This window comes from Manis pentadactyla, chromosome 12 (assembly GCF_030020395.1).
Source record: "Manis pentadactyla isolate mManPen7 chromosome 12, mManPen7.hap1, whole genome shotgun sequence".
Lineage (NCBI taxonomy): Eukaryota > Metazoa > Chordata > Mammalia > Pholidota > Manidae > Manis > Manis pentadactyla.
In genome coordinates this window covers 59,387,400-59,410,728 of record NC_080030.1, presented here as the reverse complement: position 1 = coordinate 59,410,728, position 23,329 = coordinate 59,387,400, and the positions used below count along the sequence as shown (strand labels likewise).

General features: G+C 40.3%; 2 protein-coding genes across 16 annotated transcripts in view; one reads left to right on the top strand and one right to left on the bottom strand.

The window, feature by feature from the left end:
- Positions 1-1,031: 1,031 nt before the first annotated feature.
- SMLR1 (small leucine rich protein 1) lies at positions 1,032-14,131 on the top strand. Its single transcript, XM_036903644.2, is given in 4 exon segments — positions 1,032-1,305; positions 1,950-2,066; positions 2,069-2,224; positions 8,491-14,131. Coding segments are annotated over 4 exon segments (627 nt in total). The 3' UTR covers positions 8,571-14,131.
- Positions 14,132-14,274: 143 nt separating this feature from the next.
- EPB41L2 (erythrocyte membrane protein band 4.1 like 2) overlaps positions 14,275-23,329 on the bottom strand; it is a 198,467-nt gene continuing 189,412 nt past the window's right edge. For 9 of the 15 annotated variants that reach the window (XM_036903795.2, XM_036903790.2, XM_036903796.2 and 6 more), the window contains one exon: positions 15,296-15,508. The gene's annotated coding sequence lies outside the window, so the exon portion shown is untranslated. Of the gene's footprint in view, positions 15,509-23,329 lie in introns of all 15 variants that reach the window. The other 6 variants (XM_036903798.2, XM_036903800.2, XM_036903802.2 and 3 more) reach the window with 1 other exon arrangement.

Here is a 23,329-nt window from a genome sequence, read left to right as displayed (position 1 = left end):
TCAGTGCCTCGTGTTGGCATGTTGAGACAGCCTATTCTGATTTCTCTTCTCCTCAGTCTGTTCTTTCCAGGGCTACCTAAAGTGCTTCCCAGGTCAGATCATGCACTTCCATAACCAAAGACCTTTGACTGTTGTCCTTGTGCAAAGAGCATAGATCTTAGCAGGCCATTCAAGAGTCTATGTGTTGTGGTTAGTCTACTTTTCCACCTTCAACTCTTAAGAAACTCTCTGGTCTGGACCCCATCTCTTTAGCTACTTTCAGCTCTCCCCATCCTCCATAAACCCTACTCTGCCCTATTGCCACGTGGTTGTTTTGAAAGGATGGCATTCCTCAGCAGCCCATCCCCAGGCTCAGCTCAAACGCTGTCTTTTTAATGAACTTGGCCCAACACACTAACTAGAATTAATCAGTGTGTCTTCAGCACTTCCATCGCACTTTGTCTGTCAGTCTGGAAGCTTACTTTATTGCAATTTACATATTTGCCTGTTACTCTTACTTACCCTCATGTGAGCATTCAATGAAGACTTGCTGAACGGAATGGAACAGAAAGAATGAATGTGGCAATCTGCCTAACATCTCCCTGGTAGTGTCACCTACTCATGGAGGTTCCTTGTCAACTGACACTACAGATTAGCATTCTGTTCAAGCTGAAAGGGCACCAGAGAACCATTTCTTTGGAAAGCACTTAAGTATAATAGCAGCAGCACCAGTCAAGGGTTTGTGAAGTGGCAGAAGAGGAGGAAAAAGGGCATAGCAGGTGCAGATTGAATCTTCCCGAAATGTAGGTGTCTCTCTTTTGAGAGGAAGCAGTTCATTGTGCACTGCTTAGGAATGCCAGCCAAGCACCCCAGAGACCCTCCCCATTCTTACTAGAAGTTAGGGAGCCAGTGTTACAGCTGGAACTAAGACTGCATGACCATCAAAAACCCCTAATGAAAACACCCAGGAGGCCAGACAGCAGCAAGCCCTCGACAGACTGCCAGCCACTTGTCAAGGCAGCTGCCAGGTGGGGATGGGGCAGGTTTAGGACATGAGAAGAGGTGTGAACTCAAGAAGGCGGCTGCTGTTTCCACCCAAGATATTTCCAGTTCTTCAGGAGATCCTTTCCATAGGGAAATTTCAGTTGGTTTTAGTTTTGCAGACCAATATCTTTGAAAATTTTTCACTAAAGCAGAGAATGGCAACTCAGCTTAGTCAACAAGTTGATGTCAACACAGTGTATGGCTCTTTCTTCTCCCAGAAACCCTGTGATCGCCATGCAACCTGCATCACTATCACTCAGGGCCTACCTTCTACTGCTGATGGTGGGTCACAGGAATGTGTGAGCGGAAGACAGCTGATAATGCAAGCTTATTAATGCAGCAAGCAAAGCCTGCAGCACCAAGGGGAGAAGGGAAAGGGGCCATTCTACCATCTAGTCTGCCATTATCACCTGCAGCCATTACTTCTTTCTGTGTCTGAGATCTCTGCTCTCAGAGGATGGAGACTAAGACTTACCCTTCTTTGTAACCTCCAGCATCTAGTCACAGCATTTTAGGAAGCGTTTTTATATGAAAGGAATATTGTTCCCCCTTCCTTAATATTATTTGTATCAACTATCTATGAAGGAAAATTTACTTTCTCTACACACAACTTCATTAGTTTATTAACATGACTACTAAGTAATTTTTAGCTCTGAAATTTAGAAAACATAAAATATTCATCCTATGTCTGGGAAAATACAGGTAGAATACATACGACAATGAAGTTTGCTTGAAGGAGGTACTCTTCATTCCAGATAAACTGAATACAAAGAAACCTAGGCCTTCTGGTGTCAGTTCCCAACCCTGCCAGATAAATACTCTTCTCTGGAATGGTTTGGGAGAATCACCTTTCAATTCCTCTACACTTTGTAGCTGAGTTACAGAGTAACCTGCCAGCAATCTTCTCAGAACTCATGGGCCTGTTTAAATAGAGCAAAGTTCACACGATTTCAACAGAGATGTGCTGAGCAAAGGCCAGAGTCCCAGAAGAAAACAAGTGCAGGCTCTGAGCAAAGCTGCGCTCATCCCGAGGGGCACCCCGCCGGCCCGGTCGGAGGGTCAGCGTGACCGGCCATGAGCCCAGTGCTGTCGGAGTTCATGAGAGAGCTCCCCGGCTGGCTCCTGCTCTGTGGCGTCTTCCTGCCCGTGACCTTGCTGCTGTTCCTTCTCATTGCCTACTTCAGGATCAAACTGATGGAGGGTAAGTGTGAAGCCACGTAAGGCAGGGTGACCAGTCCTTTCCCACACACACCTTTGGAAAGAGCCGATACACTGTCAGTGCTCGGGAGAGGCCTAGAGTGACATATCGCTTTGATTTCTAGGTATTTCTCAACAAGCACTCTCTGGAGATACCATCACTGGTGAACGTTGGCCCAGTCTGGCTGCTCCTTTCAGTAGTGTGGGCTGTGTGCTGGGCTCTGAACGCTTGCTATGAGGACCCCTTAGCTGCAGCCCCTCACAGACAGGCAAACTGTGAACCAGCCACCATGACATGTGATTACTTGTCTCTCTCAGGGAAATAGATTCACAAGCATTAAAACACTTTTCATGATCTGCCTCCTGTTTGACAGATAGATATGTGTATGTGATCATGAGTGTGTGTATACACACACACACTTCTTTCTCATTCACTGAAATTCTATTAAGGAAATGTGCCAATCATTGTGCTATTACACGGTTGGGTAAATGTCAAGCCCTACTAGATATTTGATGACTTGTGTAAACTCTCCATGAGATTGTAGTCTTAAGGTACCAAAAAAAAAATAGCAAAACCTAAGCAGCTTGAAGTAACTTGGACATGACAGTTGGGTCCTGGATTGAAACTGTCTATTCTGCTGCATTTGAAATTAATAAAACTGAACTGTGAATCTACAAACTATTTGTTAATAATGCGCCCAGCAAACATGAGATTATGATCATAGAGGTTAACAGCCATTGCAGCACTATCAACAAAAACCAGTAACATTTAAGTTGGATGGTGTCATAGTAAAGTACTAAAAAAAACAAATTTGAAAACCATTCCTCTCCCATGAAACCTTGCCAAGACCAAGCAATGCCTTCTAGAATGTTATTATATAAACAGATGTTCATAGTCTAGAATAAAGAATGCTATCATTTATGACCTAAAATTGAATGGAAGTACAATTGGGGATATTTATTTGTAAGACAAGATTTAGAATATAAAGATACTCTAGAGAGTAAATTACGGAATCGTTAAGTTTCCCGTCATAACTTACTCAAATATCCCCCTAGCCTTTCATTTTCTGTGTCTTGTTTTTATGAACAGCTCTCTCATCGAGTGACCCAGCTATATTCTGTCTTGCTCTACAGCATTTGTGTGATAAATCCTTTTCTTTATTAAGTACGTTTATCCTCCACTGCCCCAAGCCCAGTCTACTGGATGTTCTGTCACTTAGCCATTGATTAACACTGAGCTCTGGAAAAGAGCCCCTCACAAAAGAAGAGAGAATTAGAAATCTCCAAGATCCTAATTACAGTGTCCCTCTGGAGTCTTCCAAATCAGTTTAATGCCCAGTTACTGAAAACATTTACATTTTGAAAGTCTTTTAAAGCTTTTGCAATGACCACTGTCATTCACACGCATGCTGGGCTCCCACTGACCCTGAGCACCTGGGGAGCAGAGAAGGATGCTAATGTCCAGTCAGGGACTTGAATAGTTCACAGCACTTCTAAGTTTCATCTCGGGCTGCCTCTTCAGCCAGATAAAACTTTTAGTAACTCAAAGTTCTCCCAAGCATTAAATAAAGCAAACAACAGGCTGAGGTAATCTCATGGATTCCAAAGTGGCTTACTAGCTCTGTCCCCCAGTTGTTCTAGGTCAGATCCTTTAGTGGGGCACCTGATCTTTGGGACAGACTCAGCAAAAAAAGGATGAATCTTGGTTTTAATAGTTTACTTGTCCCTGGGTGACATTTGGGGGAAACACCTATAATATGTAAAAGCTAAGTGGGTCTATAGTACGTTACTCAGATATTTAGATAATTCAGACAATAATGGGTGTAAACACATCAATCCCTTTCCTTCAGAATGCCCTGGGAGAGTGAACTTGTCCTCCAGCGTGTGGTCTGGCAGCGGAGGGGCTGCAGGAGGAAGTGCAAGCAAAGCAGTACACACAGTTCCATGCCCAGAGGAAGTGCTCTGTGCGTGCACATTGCTGTGACCATGGCACAGAGGCACTGTCTGTCCCCAGCACATCCCTGCCCATGTAGATGGTCTAGAGATGGAGCCTCATCTCAATGATTATCGCCTTAAGTTTATAGCTCAATAAAGCTGGAACTGCTTCTGAAGCATTTAAGTGAATGGAGCAGGGAGCCCCAGAGAGCTGCTCTCTCCTCACACTTCCTTCTGCTTCTTCATTTCAAATTCAGATGTGCTACTGAGCTTTGCTTCACTCCTAGACTTGCCCAAACCTTGGGTCTGTTTCTTTCCTCTCAAAGCCTCCATATTTTTTTTTGCAACACAGCATTTAATCCAAGGGATAGCAAGAAGACCAGCCTCACATAATGAGGACTGACACTCTCTGGGTAGAGTCCTTTCATGAATTTTGAGGCTCACTGCAAACTTGCACCCTACTTCTGAATGGCAGAGTTTCCATACATTCTTTCAACAAATATTTGAGATTCTACCACATACCAAGGATTGTCCTAGACACTAGAACAGATTTCTTACTCTGGGCTTTCAGGGCTGAAAGAAAACAATCCCAGTTCTAGAAAATCACGGAAGGAAGCTGGCAAAATCATTAGCAGCCAGAGGAGAGACACCACAAATCTGTTTCTGGCTCTGACCTCATAGATGTCTGGTCAGAGAGGTCAGCTTTCAAAAGGCCAGCTAAAGAATGACCTGCCCTTTGCTCCTTAAGTCTGGTCTCAAAGTTAGCACAGAACACCCCTGCTGCCGGAGGCAGGACCCTCTAAACAGCTAAGGGCACCCCGGGTGATGTGTGAGCCTCCACGCTCTGGGGCTCTTCTCCACCATCTCCTACTTTTGTTGGCTCTCGCTGAAGTGTGCCTAGAGCTTCCTGGCCACAGGGAAGGAGTTGAGTACAGAAGAGTGAGAAGTGGAAAGAGCCAACAAAAAGCTGGGCACCGACCTCTTAATGCAGCATGAGTCGCAGCTGAAGTTCATCCTTGGAAAGAATACTAATGCCTACTAGTGCCGTGGTGCTGGCAGCCAGCCGGTGACCATCTGCAGGACGCCGAGAGGAGTGCCCAGCTGGCTGCACCCAAGCAATCTTCCCTGATGTCAGTTTTCATTGTTGAGGCTGGATCCCGAGTGAGGTGGGGTGAGGCAAGTGGGGGCCATGGGTGCTCTCTGGTGCCTGGATAGGAGGGCAGCTGGGGAGCAGCCTGTTTCTCTCTCAAGGATTTTCTATTCAAACCATTCCCTCCTCTCCCAGATGGAATCTGTGCACCCTTTTTTGGAGTAATTCTTTATTTGTAGTATTTTTGGTATTTGTAGTAATATCTTCTCTCCAGTTTGAGGGAAAATGAGATTACTTGGCCCCAAATAAAATATCACCAGTTTGTATCTCTGTTTAGCAGCTCCCACTTAAAATCTGTAAACAGATGGTCAATTGCCCATGTCATTTATCTTCAGACAGGATTATGGCAAGTGCAATCATTCCCATTTGATTCCTGTTAAGAAAGGGACATTGACAGATTAGCTGGTGTGTTCACAGAACCCGAGGTCTGCATTCTAAAGCAGAAAATCAGCTCACCTGCCTCATACATCCTAGTCCATCAGACAGGAGAGGCATTTTAAGATGTGATGGAGAGCATGTGGACATACTGTAATCATTCAACATTAATCCCTACGTTTCAAGGCTTTGGAGGTAATGGTGCATGTAAATTTAGTTAGTATGTAGGGAACATCAATTTCCTTACAAAGGAAGAAAGGAAATTCTCTAACATCCTGCACTCTTCAATCTGAGTCAGTTGCCTTGAGGAGTAAGAGTAATTGTTAAGAGTCAGACTATGAGTCAAACCAAATGGGGTTCAAATTCCACATCTGCAGCAATGGTCACTCAAACCCTTGAAGCTTCCGTTTCTTCATCTGTAAAATGGAAATAATAGCAGGACTTAGCTATAGGGTTGGTATGGGACTTAAGTGAGGTGATACACATATAAGGTTCTTAGCAGCCTGTTCTGAATATCTATTAGTCATTAGCACCCCTGCTGGCTTATACATTCTAAGAAGGCTGTGTTTGTGTCACTCTAATAACAGATATTTAATATATATCTTGTAATAATTAAGTAAATTGCTCAAGGTCAAAAGTTGGTGTTCAATTGATATTTGTTGAATAAATGAATCCTTTCAGCTCAGGCAAATAAACTTACCACAAATATGAGAGGCAACTACGGGAAAATTTTAAACAAAGCAAGAATTTTATAGAAGCCTTGAGATTTGATCAGTCTCTTCATGGAACACGAGTAATGACTGATGGTGGTGATTCTTCAGTATAAAGATTTAGCCCTGGCTCAAGGAGATTGCATTTCTTTACCTGTGGCCTAATGGGGAAAACTTCATTGCCTGAAGAATTTTCCACAACAGACTCAGAGGCTTTTGAGGCCACCTGCCTAACCTCACCTGTCTAATCTCTCTTTGCACTCTCCTTAATAGACCCATTGAAATAAAGTGATGGCCAAGTTCTAAACTCTTTCAGAAGGTTAACTGATTTCTCTTTCTCTCTGCATCTTACCTGGCAAAGGTGCTGTATTTACTGGATAGATTACTCACTATAGATTGATGAGCTTCCTCTTGATTTATTCTAGTCCTCTTCTTTCAATCTCATTATTTAGATCACCCATTTTCAGCTCTACAGTTTATTTCTTGGTTCCCCATTCAAAGCTCTTCTGCAGTTAGTGTTTGATAATTAAGAATAAAAGGCAATGAAAGAAATCACCCATATTTCAATGAGTTTATTATCTAAGCCATAGGCCATCTTAAGCAATACTTTTGAACTAGCAGCAATATATGTGGAAAGGCAGTGTAACTGAGTAGCTGGGAGTGTGGACTCTGGAGTCAGACTGCCTGGGATCAAATCCTGAATCCATCAATTTCTGTGATCTTGGGCAAATTGCTTCATCTTGATTTTACTTTGGCTCAATTTGCTCATCTATAAAACAATAACAATGGTGACTACAACCTAATTCATTGTGAGAATTAAATGTGATAAGGCAAGCTAAGGGTTTCACACTGTGTTTAGCACATGCAAGTGCTCAGCAAATACTAGCTACCAAATCTTGAGGCTCATAGCCGAGGGCCTGTCACCATCTAATGCACATGAAATGTCTCCCAACTAAGATGACAAACAGTTGTGGAGGACTGGAAGAATTTAGGTCAGGGAGAGTGCATATGTCCTGGGTTACATGGCATTACAGTGACTGGCACAGGGTAAATTGCTCAGATCTGATGTGGCAGCTAAAAAGACCATTTTTAGGTTCAATTTTATAAACATGTACTATCTCCCAAGATATTATAAGCTCTTGATCTCTGGCTTGATTTGATTATAATTCTGAAAATAAAGCTTTAAAGAGTAAGAGCAGGTTCAGTTGTGTGCTGGTAGCAGTAAGGAAGAGAGTGTACATTTTTTTTTATGTCCCCAGAAGATCTCTAGGTACACTTGCTGGAATCTCAAGAGAGATCTCAGGGCTAAAGATCAAATTTGTTTTTGCCAGAGAGGTAACAGCGAGACACCACAGGAGAAGATAAGAATACACAGAAAGGTGGTACATAGTAACAGCCAAAGGGAGGGAAATGACTGGGGCCTGGGGTGGGGAGTGTCAAATGCTAAAGAAGGAAACTGGGAACTGAGAAATCTCACCAGATTTAGTAATTAGGATGTCATTGATGAGTTTTGAAATTTCAGTAGAGTAGCTTTAACTGAAGTTACATTTCAAGCGGTTAAGGGATATATGGGTGATGAAAAACCCAAACTGTCAGTTTTCTGTGAAAGACACCAAAAGATAAAAGGGAGACAATGAATTTGACCTATCTAAAGACTATAAATGCCTAAACACATTTTCGGGTGGGGAGCAAGAACAGAAACTCTATGTTATTCATTTCCCTGTCCCCAACCCCGGCCTGTAGGCATGCTTAATAAATGCTTATTCGATGTTTGTGTGTGGGGTTGGGGGAGGGGAAGTCTTAAATTTAATCAACACTTAATCTGCTAAATATAAAATAAAGTTAGCATGTAACAATTTTTATTACAGTGGTACTTTGTCCACTCTAACCGAGACCATTACCAATAAGCATTTACATTTCTCTTGCAAGTGGTTGAGGAGGTTAAGAGATCCTATGGTAGGACTTGCATGGAAGAGCGGGGCTTCTGTGACTTGCTGAGGCCACCATGGTAGAAATGCTGGCCAGTAACCATTTCTGAGTTGTAAATGAACAATGGCACTCAGCTGCCTCTGAAGTATCAACTAATGTTTTTCCTTTCAGTGAATGAAGAGCTGTCCCAGACTCCTCAACGCCAGCACAGTCACAAGGCTGGCTCTTCCCTGCACCAGAAAACGAAGTGAAGTGACTACCAGAGACGGTCAATGGCTAGACCACAGCACATTTCTACTGGTCAGAGAGCAAAGGTCAATGGCTGAGCTAATAAAGTAAGTTAATAAACTAGAACCACAGCAAAAATGGGAAGAATACTAGATGCTTGCTCTGAACCATACTGAAAAGTGGCAGCTATTATCCAACAGGACATCTCTGAGACTCAGCTTAAGTAACAATTCTTCAGAAGAGTACCAAACATGCAAGATTTTCTTAGATATGCTCTATGGACTGGATCCACTGTAACTTAAACTTTTATAGGACTATGCTCACTCTGAAGGGAATTATTTTTAAAATTCTTAAGCATCCTCATTACATAATCCCGTGGAAGCCCACGTTGTCCATACCAGACCTCTCTGGTAGAGAGCAAATGGATGGCAAAGATGAGTATCTGGAGAGCTCTGTGGATTCCCCATGTGTTTTCACGTCCTCCTCTTGCAGTTTGGAGACTCAAAGGACACCTCTTCAGGCACCATTCTGGCTCCAAGTTTACTTCTCTCCTTTTCCCAGTTGCTTTCACAAATCAACCACCATTGTGACAAACAACCCGCAGAACAAGCGGAGTCCCTCGGATCCAGGGACGGACCACCCAGGAATGTAGCTTTCAGCATGATGTGACTTGGAACTACTGGCAATTTGGTGCTGGGAAAAGGAAAGAACAGAATGTTCATGTAAATCACGTGGAAAATAATTCAAACCTTTGCTTCTAAAATCAAAACATCAGGAAGCTATTTTTAAATATGGAGAAAAGTCAACATTTCACTAGCAGAATTATTCTTTCAATGGAAGCCCCAAAGAGCCAGCATAGATAACTGAAGAGAAACATTTAACTCGAAGTGGTAATTAAAATAGACTGTAATTATTCTGCTCTCCACAGTTTTCTAGTTAACATTAACCAAAGATGCTTACCATGTCCTAAGTGAAAGTCTGGGTAAACTAATCTTTGCATGTGAATCTAACAGATTAACTTGATAAAACATGATGAATTTGGTTGCCCGGAAGAAATGCACCCATTTCGGTAGTGACATACAAGCATACAAAATTGTGTGGACCACCAAGAGCAAGAATGCCCCACCAGTGATGGGTATTTTCTGCTTCTGCCCCACCCCCACTTACAATTCTTCATATGCATCCAGTGAGTTATTGGTCTCCATTTGCACTTCTTGCGTAATATAAAACTCACTGTACAATTGAGGACACTCATTTCTGTGTTGTATTGCATTTGATTACAATGAAAATGTCTGCTGGGGTTTTCAGGATGAAGTAATTTAGAATAACAGTGTTCATGCCATATGGAAGGAATAACAATTTTCTTTCAGTTCTGGGAAAGATCTCTTTTTAGCCCCTAGTGGAAATCAGCTTGTGTAAAAATGCTTTCTTTAACAGAAGGTGTGAAAGGATGTATCGTATTCCCAGTGGCCAGCCAATCAATCTGTGGCTTCGCCACCAGGCTTTGCTCTGCCTTCTGGAAACAGGCACTTCAGCAGCTTGACTTTCGGTGCCAGTGGATGCCGTCCCATCATCTCTGCCTCACCAGGGAAAATGCATTCCATCTACTGTGGTAACGGAGGAGCTCTAAACATACATGTTTTCAGTGATGGACATAACCCAGTGGTTTAAAGCAAGACCCATTTCTCTTGTTGCTATTGAATGAGAGTAAGGAATTTCCAATGAAATCATGAGATTTGTTAGATTTTTATACACAGAGAGGAACAGAAACATGTTAGATTTCTCTTGGAGAGAACTAGTCCGAAGGGTCTCAGCATCACGTGCTTGAAGGACTGCCGCTCAATTTGTCAGATCCTTTACTGAGCACAGCCAATCGGCTGCACAGCACACCTTTGCTCTTCACGTGCTCAGAACCCAGTTTAAGATCTCCTTCGGCTTCAGCTGTTTTGCCTCCTCATCCTGCTGCCACCTAGACCAGACCAGCGATCTCCTTCCATTATCCTACATTTTGCTCCATCTTATGGTGCAAAGCCTTCCACCAGGGGCCAAAAATGCTCACACAACCCTAGATGGTCTCACCCAACAGTTCCTAGTCTTCGTGCTAGTTCTGAAATAAAAAAGAATCCCGTTTTGGCTCTGCAACATGAGACCATCAATAAAATACTTAAATGGGTGCTCTAGGTCCTGTTTCTGTTTATTCAAGGAAAATTTACCAAAGAATGAATTTTTTTTTACAGAGCTGAAAGCTGTTATTTTCTATCCACCGCTCTCGTTAACAGTGTTGGTAATTTGGGAATCTGGTGCTAGGGAACTGCAATCCAGGACCATTCGTCCATAGCCAGAACCTGTACAAGTTGATACAACAGAAAATTGTGCAAGGACTGGCATACATTATGTTCTCCAAAATATTATTTGTAACCTTCTTAACTTCCTTATAATCAATCTGACCAGGTAGCAGCCACAAGTATTTTCCAGGTATAATTTAGTAGCAATTGGAAGATCAGGAACAGAGAAAACACTCCTATACACCAAGAACAACTTTTCCTTTAAGTCTTAAGTTCTCTGGCAAAACTGTCTTAGAAATCAGAATTCGTAACTGTTTTAACACATTTTGAAAATCATTTTTGGTTTAGGAAGTTAGAATTTTGAGAAATGCTCTTGAGATTCTTGCTTTCTGACCTTGTAATCAGTGTGTTCATCAGATTAAGACCTCTTAGTTTTATCAGAATTCACACAATGACATGTACCCTGGCAAATGAGCTCAAATAGAATAGGCAACATGCCCTCAAAGTCTTATTTATAATTACCACCAGCTTGGGAATTTAAAAGTATTCTCTCCATTGTTTTTTTATCAATTGTTCCAATCCACATTCCCAAATCCAGATTATTAAAAGCAGAGGATCCTAACCTGTATTTAGGTAGTAAGGCCTTTTGAGAATTTGATTGAAGTCAGGGATCATCTCTAGGAAAAATGGATATGCCCATAATTTTGTACCTACACAGGGCAAGTTTAGCCCCATGAAGCCCATCCAGTAATCTGTGGGTAGGAAGCCTGTGGCCAGTCTTATCAAAGTATTTGTGCTGCCTCTTACACCAGCCATCTTAGTTGGCCCCACGCAATAGAGGATGTGTCAATCATAAGGGGTTCCTGACACTATAGGATTCACAGGACAGTCAGGCCCACACACCTGCACAGCCAGAGGCTTCCCAAGCAATCTCATAATAGCATAGAATTCTAGTACAGAAGCCATCAGAAAGGCAGTATCTTCCATAAATTTGCCCTTGGTGGATTAATTTGTGCCATGCTCTTACTACTCATTACAGCTACCTTTTTGAGGGCATTACTTTGCTGGGAACTCCACGAGGCATTGTAAACATTTTTATTTCATCTCCCCACCAGAATACCCCCATATTGGGATGCACCATTACCTTCATTTTATAGGTGTTAAAATGTCTTCATTGAAGTCACATGGCTCACTCAGCAGATTCAAACACCCATCTGTCAGATTCTGAGACCAGTGTTTTTGAAGCAAAATTTCACATTATACAACTTGAGGCTGCTGTAAATCTAACCTGGCATCATAACTATACCTAGGGCCAGTGCTTTTGATCATGTGGCCAAGGGTCAGAAGTTGGACACCCAGGAATTGTCAGATGGCCATGTTCTCTTCTGGAGCCAACTCTCCACCAGGGCCTAAATCCAGCAAATATGTGAACATGTAAACACAAGGATCCATGCAAGTCCACACTGACTTTTGAAAAAATAACCGATGTTATGTTCCCTACTGTTACTGTCTCAACAGCGACATTCACATCTCCTAGCCTCTAATGCAGATGTGTTAGACTATAGTGGAAAATGACTACAGAACCATACAATAAAGAATAACGTATTCTCTCACAATACACGGACATTTTGTTTACTATGGGGCTTTATTTTTTTAGCCTTTTATTATGGAATATTTTAACAGAATGATACAATAAAACTTCACATGCCATCACCTGGCCTCAGCGATTATCCACTCATGGCCAAACTTGTTTGCTCTAAACCGAGACTCACTCCTCCTTACCCTCAAGTTATTTTGAATTCTTAATTGCTTGATGTTCTCAGATATCAAATAGTTTTATCCATAAATAAGGAAAATAACGAAGTCCATGCTGGGCATTAGTCATGGCTCCATGCTTCCTTGCAGGAGCCCTGGTGATAATTATTGCATGAACTGGTGTCTTTGCAGTGAGTAATCCCACAGTGTATCATAAAGGAAACCAGAAGCTACTCACAGGTGGTGAAATACCAACATCTACCGACTCCATCCATTTTTAAAATAACCTTATTTTATATCCTGTGGCCTATGAAAATGCATTGCTGCTCCCTGTTGTTTCACACGACTGCTATCAGGCTTATATGAAATACCTGTAAAACCCCATGCAATGAAAAGGAATTATTGCTTATCACCCCAAAACTGTATTGCTTTTGACCTAAGATAAACAATTAGCTCATGGACATGTTGCCTCAGCAAGCCTTGTTGATCTTTCATATTCTGTCATTTGGGGTTTTGAAAGCTCAGTTTACAGATGACATTTTAATATCTTGAGAAATGTCTTGCAAGAAATACAAAATACTTGTATTAAAATTAAAAATTAAAATGTCAAAATTAAAAATAACAGCCTTACTGCTGAGGCCACGTGTGGCATTTATCATCAATTGTTGCCGGCTGCTCTTTGGGCTCTAAGACCCATCAATGTTTTAGATGTCTTTGGGGCCCCAAGCCCTGGGCTTGCTATCTCAGTAAACAAAACAGGGCCATAAGCAAACACAGTGTTCCCTATTCCACTGCAGCTGTCCTACACACCCTTACCTCCTACTACTGTCATTTTATCGCTGCAAGTATGGAAGGGTATGGTTCTCAAAACACCCTGACAAGACCTATCTCTGCTTGAAATATGAATGTTATACATACAAGCTTTCTGATGAGAAAGACACTTGCAGAATCACATTTGGTTCCATAATATTCTAAGGCTTGGCTTACTTACATAGGCTTCTCCAGAGAGGAAGAGTTGTTTTTGTAACGATTCTACTGAAAGTGAGAAAGACCTTTCACAAGGTGTGGATAATTCAGTACGAACAGATCTCAGGAAAGACAGTTATGCAAGGAACACTTAACATGCTTGCTTTAATTTAATAACTAGGGAGAATAATTCTACGTAACATTTCAAATGGAATATATACCGTCTTGGTCACATGCTGTATAGTGTTTTTAATGTTTAAAAGAAAAGTCACCATTTAATCTGATTCATCTCAGCAAAAGCTTCACAAGGAACCATCCCAATTACACACGGATGCAGCCCTGAGCAAAGTCGGTTCTGATGCATTTAGGCCCGGTGGACAGCAGCAGACGAGCACGATTCAGATAGGACAGCTAAAACACCTACTGAAAGCAAAACAAAAAACACACAAGGAAAACAAGCAACAGTATCCCTTGGAGAATTTGTAAAAGCTGGGGTGGATTATGTAAGGAGGCAGAAGGAACCCAGCATTCTAAACATGAGATTTACAAACTTCCAACAGCGCTTTAGCCACTGGACATTGCTGATGCTGACAGTGGCATCAAGTTATACAAGATCTGAATGACAGATTCTTTAAACACTACAAAATATTATAAAACTTCTGACTGAAAATATCACTTGACTTTTTTCTTAAAATACCTTTATAGAAAAAGAAGTGACAAGTTTAGAGAATAAACAAACTTTATTTTATAACAGTATTACAGAAAGCAAAATATCATTTAATACAACTTGAAGCTGTTGTATATCTAATCTGGCATCGTAACTATACATGGGGTCAAAAGCAAAGGAAAAACATTCAACACAGTTAATAAGTCCCTATCAGGTTTCTGGTGTCAAGCTTTAAATGGTATAGCTTTCTTGTAACCATCAAAAAAACCACCACAGCCCCTATTCCTCTCCCCAGTGTCCTCAAACCTGTGTGAATTGCCTTTATTACCCAACTATCTGAGAGATACAAGTAACAAGAAGTCAGTTTTACATGTAGACAAGGAGGTTTAATACAAAGCAAGTGTTCTACGCAAGCGTTCAAATAATGTTAAGTATTGAAATTTGGACATGTTAAGAAAGAAAGCACTAAGGTTTTAAGCTGCCTGAATATTTTAGTAGAAGGGAAGAAAGTGTTTCCTCTCTCATCCCTCCTGTTTCTGGAATGCTGCCGAAGAGCCCATGTCCGAGAAGCATTGGCACTGTGGTGCGATAGGGTCTCTAAACACAGTGCAAGGTCCGCAAACTTCTTCATAATTCTCCAGTCTGGAGATTCTCTGACTTTCTACTGAAAGTAAAAGTCACAGGACTGGAAAGTCGAAAGGGTTCAATATAAAAAATACCCCCAATTAAATTCTCAAACATTAGAAAATTTTCAAGGTGTAAGAAATGCTTTTAATCTGTATTATTATTTTCTCATACAGTATATTTACTGCAATCTGAAAACTCTGTAAATATTTACTGTAAGAATTCAATGGGAAGGATCTGGAAGAAGGAAAGCCACTACCTAAATTAGAGTTTCCTTTCCGCACAACAGCACCTGTTCAAGTGAACAGCACCTTACCAGCTTGGGCTGGCTTTGTTCGCTATCATTTGATCAAAATGAGTCATAAAAAGCAGGTAGTTGTACACAAAGTCAACAGGAAAAAAAAACAAAACTCCCTAATTAAAAAAAAAAAAAGAACAAAGACTATTTAGAAGTGGTTATAAAACAAAACAATATATTAAAATGCAATGGAGTGGCATAGACCAGAGCTGCTAAGGTGAGGTCTGGTGTCAGCATTTTCATCCTTCAGGCCGCTGTTACCAGTTGTGACAGGAATTCGCGGGAGCAGTGGTGTGGCATGAAGACTCGGGATGGTCAAAATTCTTCAGGATCACCAAGCTGAATGCTGTTTTAAAAAGTGAATTCCTAGGAGGGAAAAAAGAGGCTTAGATATTCCAAAGACAGAAGCTTGAAAAAATAGATAAGTAGTGTTCACTGAATTCCAAATCAAGCAATCAACAGTTACTGTCTGTTTCATTCTACAGTAAGAAGCACATTTATCAGAAGACACACATGAGAGTCTGTTCCACCCTCAAGGGCCTTAAAATATCTGGAAAATTGACCAGCACACTAGAAACAACTGGCAAACCAGAGCACACCAAAATAAGAGGTCATTATGAAACAAAGGTACTTCATAGAGTAAACAGCTAAAAAAAAAAAAAAGGAAACTGATGCAGGTTTTAAAGCTAGATTCAAGGAGGAGAAAACCAAAGTCAACTTTGACTTCACTGAAATGAACAGAATGGGTGCTTCAGGCGGGAGGGCAGAATGAGGAAAGGGCAAGGAAGTGAGAAAGTGCAGGATAGAAATGGACGTTACTGAAGCTGAGTAATGGAAGGCAAGGGCAAAAAACGTTAGGGCTACTCTGTAATACTAGACTGAGAGGTATGACATTGACCTAATCCACAAAAAAAAAAGAATGAATTCAGAAAAAACATTCAGACAAAATACAGACTGTCAGTCTACTACTACAAAGATAAAGAGTAGAGTACAGGAGGCAGGGCATGGGGCAGAGAGTCAGAGTTGGTGAGGGCACACAGGGCATGACAAGCCCAAGAAAGGAAGAGGTTGGTCTGATTCCCCTTTGGTTTTGAGGGAAGTCTGACATGGCCTGATTTATGGTTTGAAAGCATCACTGCAACTTCAGTGTGACAAACAGACCAAAGGTGGGGTGGAGCAAGAGGGGACACCAGTCAGGAGGCCACTGGAGCAGTCCACACTCCATGAGGACAATGACAATGGTCAGGGGTGACTGCGATGTGGCGAGGATCTGAGTGGATGCTACAGCACCCAGGTGGGAGACAGGCCTTGAGAGACACCAGGGAAGGAAAAAGACCTGAGGGTGGTGAGACTAGAAGGAAGCACCAGGAAGACTATCAGGTTTGGAGGCTGGTACCCTCAAAACAGGCTTAAAGCCCGGGTGACGTCTAGGTCTAGGGGTGTAGATTTGCAAGTTGGCACAAAGGGGCAAGAGAAACCAAGAGATTAGTCTCACAGGGAAAATAAAAGACATGAACCTTGGGCAAGCCTACAATCAAAGGCAGGTAGGTAGGAGAGAGGACTAAAATAGGAGTGGAGAGGGAGACAGGCAAAAAATAAGTATGGTGCTTAGTCCCTGAAAAAGAAAAGGGTTTTAAGAAGACAACTGTGTTCATTTTCTGTTTCAGCTTGATGGAAGTTTTGGCAAATGACAGGTGATTACAGAGGACAGTGGAGAGTTGTAATTAATGTCCTTTCCAAGAGACAATGATCCCAAAGTCAATTAGAATAGACTCTCTTTTTGTTCGGTAAAATTAAGTCTTGTTTGAATGAAAAAACTCCCCACTACTTAGATTTATCACAGATATTATAGCCTCTTGATTATGCAAGACAGGTTGATTAATCAAATTCATTGTTTCCCACCCAGTTGGCTGCTTTAGACTACTTCATTACTTATTAGTACTTCTGCCTGATTCTAGGCAGGAAAAAAAGAAACAATGGCGAAAACACAAAGTTGTCTCTTTTTAGGTTAGTAATTATAAATGTGGGAGATGGTGGAAAGAAACGGGTAAAAGTACCCATTTGGATTTGAAAGTTATCTGGGACCTCCAGTCCTTCTATCCTTGTTCTCTGTGAGCGGGTGGTTCTGTTTTCTTTGCTTAGTGAATATGCATCCTTTGTTGAACTCAATTGCCATGTTGCTAGCTTACATTACAGAAAATAACCCCTGACATTACCAATGCCTGGAAACCTCAGAAGGAACTGGGCTTAGGATTCTATTCTCCATTTCCTCTTGGCTTCATATCACATTATTTCACTGAATCTGTTTTCTCCAAATATAAAAAATTTCAATTTTTAAAAAAAAAGTTAAAATTAAACTTATTTCAAAGTCATCAATAGACAAACAGGAATCTAGGAATACACAAGAATTGAATGAAAGAGATCCTGATTTCAAAGAACTTCAACATTTATGGAAATACATATAGAGAAAAAGAAAGTTACCCATGTAAATCCAAATATCATTTACTTTTATTTATTTTCAATCAAACCACTGTAAAGTAAAATCAATTCTTTTTTCTGGCAATAAATATTATAAATGACAACTTTAATGTGCTCTTAGGATCCCGAACAGCTTTCAGAATCAAAGGAAATTACATTTATTGTAATTTTTATGTTAAATTTTTTCCTCATTCTCTAAGATGCAGTAAATCAAGTGTAACTCTGAGTTAATTAGATATTCAATGTACCAGAAAACTCCAGTTCCTTGTTTTTAGATGAAGACAGAGTAATTTATTAGATCAAGTTTTTAACTTACATATCCCACCTATCCTTTTTTAACTGTTCCTTGAACTTAAACACATACAGAAATATATTCCCAAGTAGTGAACATCTAGCTTTTGAGGTGGGAAGGAGAAAAGACGAGGCCGGAATCCCCAGTACCACTGGCATACAAGCATCAGACATTTAAATGTGTCTGTCCTTTTGGCACGTGTCTGTGAGATAAAATACTAAACATGCGGCCATTTTTAACAGACTACATTTTACATCTAAATGACTTATCACATATCCCTATCAAACTGAAAACTAGGCACTGGCCCTTCATTTAAGATCCATAAGGTTTCAAGCACTCATTTCTTTCTTTAAAGCCTGAATTCTACCTCATGTTCACAAAAGTCTGGACATCTTTATTTTGTCATTACAAATTGATAGCATTAATTATTCGTACTAATTCAACCTGCACAATTTCTTTTTTTTCCTCATTTTTTTTTATTGAAGTATCATTGATATACAAGCTTATATTAGTTTCAAGTATACAACACAGTGGTTCAACAGTTACCATATTATTAAATCCTCACCCCCACTAGTGCAGTTACTGTCAACACAGGAAGACACAATCATTGGCTATATTCCCCATGACCAACTTACTATATGATTGAGGGTATTTGTGCCCCGTTATCCTTCTCAGCCTCCTCACCCACCCCTCCCACCCCCACCCCCGTGGTAACCACTAGTCACTTCTCAGGGTCTGTGAGTCTACTTCCTTTTGTTCATTTTGTTTTGTTTTTAGATTCCACAAATAAGTGAAATCATATGGTATTTGGCTTTCTCTGCTTGGCTTATTTCACAGAGCATAATACCCTCTAGGTCCATCCATATGACAACATGGCAGGATTCTCTTTTTATGGCTGAATAATATTCCATTGTATATATACACCACATTCTCTTTATCCATTAATCTATTGGTGGGCATTTTGGTTGTATCCTCATCTTGGCTATTGTAAATAATGTGACAATAAACACAGGGGTACATGTATCTTTTCCAACTAGGGATTTTGTTTTCTTTGGGTAAATTCTTAGAAGTGGAATTATTGGGTTATATGGTATTTCTATTTTTAGTTTTCTCAGGCACCTCCATATTGCTTTCCACAGTGGCTGCACCAATTTACATTCCTACCAACAGTGCAGGAGGGTTTCCATTTCTCCACATCTTCACTAACATTTACTATTTCTTGTCTTTTGGATAGTAGCCATCCTAACTGGTATGAGGTGGTATCTCATTGGGGCTGCTTTCACTTCTGACAATGTCATAATATTCATCTTAAGTCTGATAAGATCAGAGTTGTAAAGTTTATGGATTATACATTATATTCAGAATTTTGGTCAAATATACAAAAACAAAAACCGAAACCAGTTTCCATGCCTTGGTTTCTCACCCCTAGACTATACAATGTCAGTCAACATTTTTTAACTACTATAGTCACATCCCCTAGCCTGTGTCCCCCTCTTTTGGCCAATGTGGGAATAGGTCTAATTCTATGTCCAATACGGCTGTTTCAACTAATCACTGGTCTAATTCTATGTCCAAATTCTTCAAGGATACATGTCAGTTGCCTGTAGCCCTAAGTCTTCATAGGAGGTTCTGAGTATTTTTAAATCTATCTTTCTCAGTGTGCCCAATGATCACTGGGAAATCAGCTAGGTTCAAGCATACAAGTTCTGTGACCTCACCTGAGAAGCACAACCTCAAAAGTTCCCAAAGACAGTGGCTTACATAGTAGGTCTTGAGTGTGCTCTACTCTAGAAATTGATTAAGCGTCTGACACAAACCACTAGAATATTGCCTTTAAGTGGTAAAGCACTCATCCAGAGAGGAGCCTCAATAAATATGCAGAAACTGAGGTTTTCACCCAAAATAATTAAAATAAGGCAAGAAAACACAACACTTCTTCAGATTAAGGAAGCTTCAATTACTGTAGCATAGTAATAACAGCCCGGGATCTTGAAAAACACCTATAAAATATGACACAATGCAACTATTTTCTAAATAAAAATGAGGTCTGTGCATGTAAGAGCAAAGTTCAGTTGTATTTACAATAGTTTACAGATTTCAGGTATTTCTAATGCTGAACTTTCATGCTATTCTTGATTTTCAATTTGCATGTGATTTTACTTTTTAAGCAAAATCCCTATTATAAGATATGAGTCCTAGAGCCAAAAATGCCAAGTATGATACATGTCCATTTGGTCACCACAGGAAACAGTCAATTCCTACAATGTTTGTATTTCCACTATCATATAGGCCCACCCATTCTCAAAGTGTGGTCTGTGGGCCCTGAGGGTTGCTGAGATTCTTTCAGGGTGTGGTGAAGGCAAAGCTATTTCTTAATCATACCAAGACATTACCTGCTGGGCTCAGGACGTTGACATTTTCACGACAACAGTGAGTAAACCTGCTGGAATCTGAGCACAGGCCAAGGGAGTGGCATTCTTCAACCTTTTTTTTTTTTTGTACCATAAGCCACTGTATCATCCACTTTTAGTGAAACTAGAGAGGCAGTTTCACTTAAAAATGTCCTTGATGAAACAGAAAAAATTTTTAATTTTCTTAAATCTCAACCCTCGAAGTGTATCTTTTTTGTATTCTGTGTGATGAAATAAGAATACATAAAACACCCCTGCTTTATACAGAAGTATAATGGATGTACAGAGGAGAAGTATTTGTATGAATGCCTGAATCTGAATTGAGGAAAGCACCTTTTCATAAAATGCCTTTTTTACTTGAGGGAATTATTAACAGACTAACTGTGTTATTCAATTTAGGTATCTGGCAGGCATTTTCCTCAAAGTGAGGTGGGCCTGTCACTTCCAGGAAAACAATTGACAGTACTTGTAACCAGTGATAAAACTGAAGCTTTCAGGTGAAAATTAGAATTTTGGAAAATCCTATTTTGACCACCATGGAGTTGATAATTTCCCAATAGTTAAAGACTCTTCTGATGAGATCAGTGGCAGCCACAGTTATTTTTACTGTCTCAACATTTATTTAACCCTTTTCAAGAATGTCATAGAGTTGGACCCTTATAGTACATGTAGCCTTCTCAGACAGACTTATTTAAACTAAAGAATTATTTTTAATTTAGATGTTTTAAAAACTGTCTGATTTATAATATGGTAAATTATAAGAGCTGTAACTTTCATATATATTACAGTAAATTTCAATAGATATAATTCACACAGACAAAAGTTCTTTGAGCACATCAACCATTTTCAACAGTGTGAAGTATTCCTGAGACCAGGAAGCCTGAGAACTGCTGATGGCCAATCTGCTACCTCTAACCTTTGCAGCTTCCTTCTCTCACAGATACGTTATTTGTGAGTCTGCTGAATAGAGGGAAAAATAAATCTAGTGTTTTCTTCTGATTTAGTCAAATTAAACTCAGCAACTGTTCTACAAAGAATAATTCAGCAAAATGGTTCTGCTTCTCTTGGTTCGCCTGAAGGTTTAAGCTGGGTGCCACTCTTTCCTTACAAGGCTGTCCTGTGGCCCCTTTGAGGCTTGCACCTCAGATTTAGGTCTTTTTTAGGGCTAGGTGGGCTCTCCCTGATCTCCGCCTCCTCTGAATGCCAGCTACACTGTGCTCAGGAACAGCCACACTAGCATGATTGCACTTTGAAGATAAAAATTCAGTTCCAAGTTTGCTAGACTCACAAGTCAATTAAGTATTTTTGCTTTCAGGAGAGTCAATGTGGGGATGTTTTCCCACATTTCCCTTTGTGTAAGAAAAACAAAAACATGGTTTTGCCATCCACACAGCTGCATCCCTTTCCCCACCAGGAGACTTGTTAGGAAGAGCATCTCCTTCTCTTCTGCCCTGCAATGGTCAGAGTTGTTTTAACTTTTAAGCCTGCTTTAGGCTTTTACCTTTGAGGAAGGGGGGAGCTGTCAATGATCTCATCAGACCAATTAAATGGGTTTTTTTTAAAGCTAATAGTAACTTTTCTGCTAGGATTTTTATCCTTGACACAGTTGGGTCACTCTACTTAAAGAATTACTACCACACAGCAATTTCAGAGAATCCTGTCAAATCAAAACATCAATTCTACCTCACTTATTAACACTTGAAAAAAATATGGTTGTACTTGTTCACATAACTGTGTGCCCTGGGTGAGGGACTTAACCTAGCTCGGCCTCAGTGTCCTCATCTATGTCTTAGATGACTGTAGGAACTCACTGACATAACAAAAGGCCAAGTTCTCAAAGCTGGGCACAGAGTAGGCACTCAATAAATGTTAGCTGGTATTATTTTTATAGATTTTCGTAAGATATTTCACTCCTGGTTTTACTTCCAAATTCAATTCAACTCTGCTAAAGACAAACATGTCCGGACAGTATATTCCTTACAGGGTACTTCATCTGATCCTGCACACCTTCAACTAGTCCTACACACTACTGAGGGATTAATCTTACTGAAGGACAGTGCTGAAAATGCTACTTTATCTAGGTTGCTCTTAAAACACTATTTTTCACTCAGTATGTTGTTTGTATACATGCTCCTATGTGTTTACCTCCTCCTCACAACTATCACAGTTCCTTGAACATGTTCATTCATGCATACATTAATGATATATAATGATAATTCAGTTCACAATAGACATGAATGAAATAGGGACTAATCTGCAAGGCAAACCTGAAGAGTCGGCGCTTGGGGAGGGCAAAAAACAAGCAGAATTGTACAGTATCTCAGGACGAAAGCAGCACTCCTGTCTTTACTATTACTTTCATCTGCTGGCTTAAGTGGAAAATTTTCAGGTTGTTTTTCCTCTTCTCTGTTGTTGAATAACTCTATCTATGATATCCAAGGACGACTCTGACTTCTTTAAAAAACTGGTTTTCCCAAATCCCTGAAGCTTTGACAAAGATTTCTAAGAGTATTAAGTATTTAGCCTAGAGCTAGAGTGCAGCCTTCTGGCTCCTTCTGCTGGGCTCAAATCTTGTGGGGACTTGATATGAAAGCATAAAATCTTAAAGCTTCTTTTAAATAACAAATGGACTACAGAAAGGTTACATTCACATACTTTATTCTAGCTAAACTTTTGTCAATCTTAGGTTCATAAGATAAGCAGAAATGAGAAAACATTTCTCTGTAGCATCAAATAAAAGTTGTGCTTAAAAACCAGTAACAAAACCCTTATCATTTAGAAAAACATCTTTGAAACACACAAAAAGAACTTGCTAGGCATTCATTTTCTATTTTACTTAAATAAAAAGCTTAATGGAAATCAAAAGAATTAATCTCTAGACTCAACTCTCTCATTCTCTCACTTATTATCAGTTTACATTTTTTTTCTAACCTCTTCAAAATCCAGTATGTTATTTTATACCTACAGTACATCTCAATTCAGGATAGCCAAATTTCAAATGCTCAA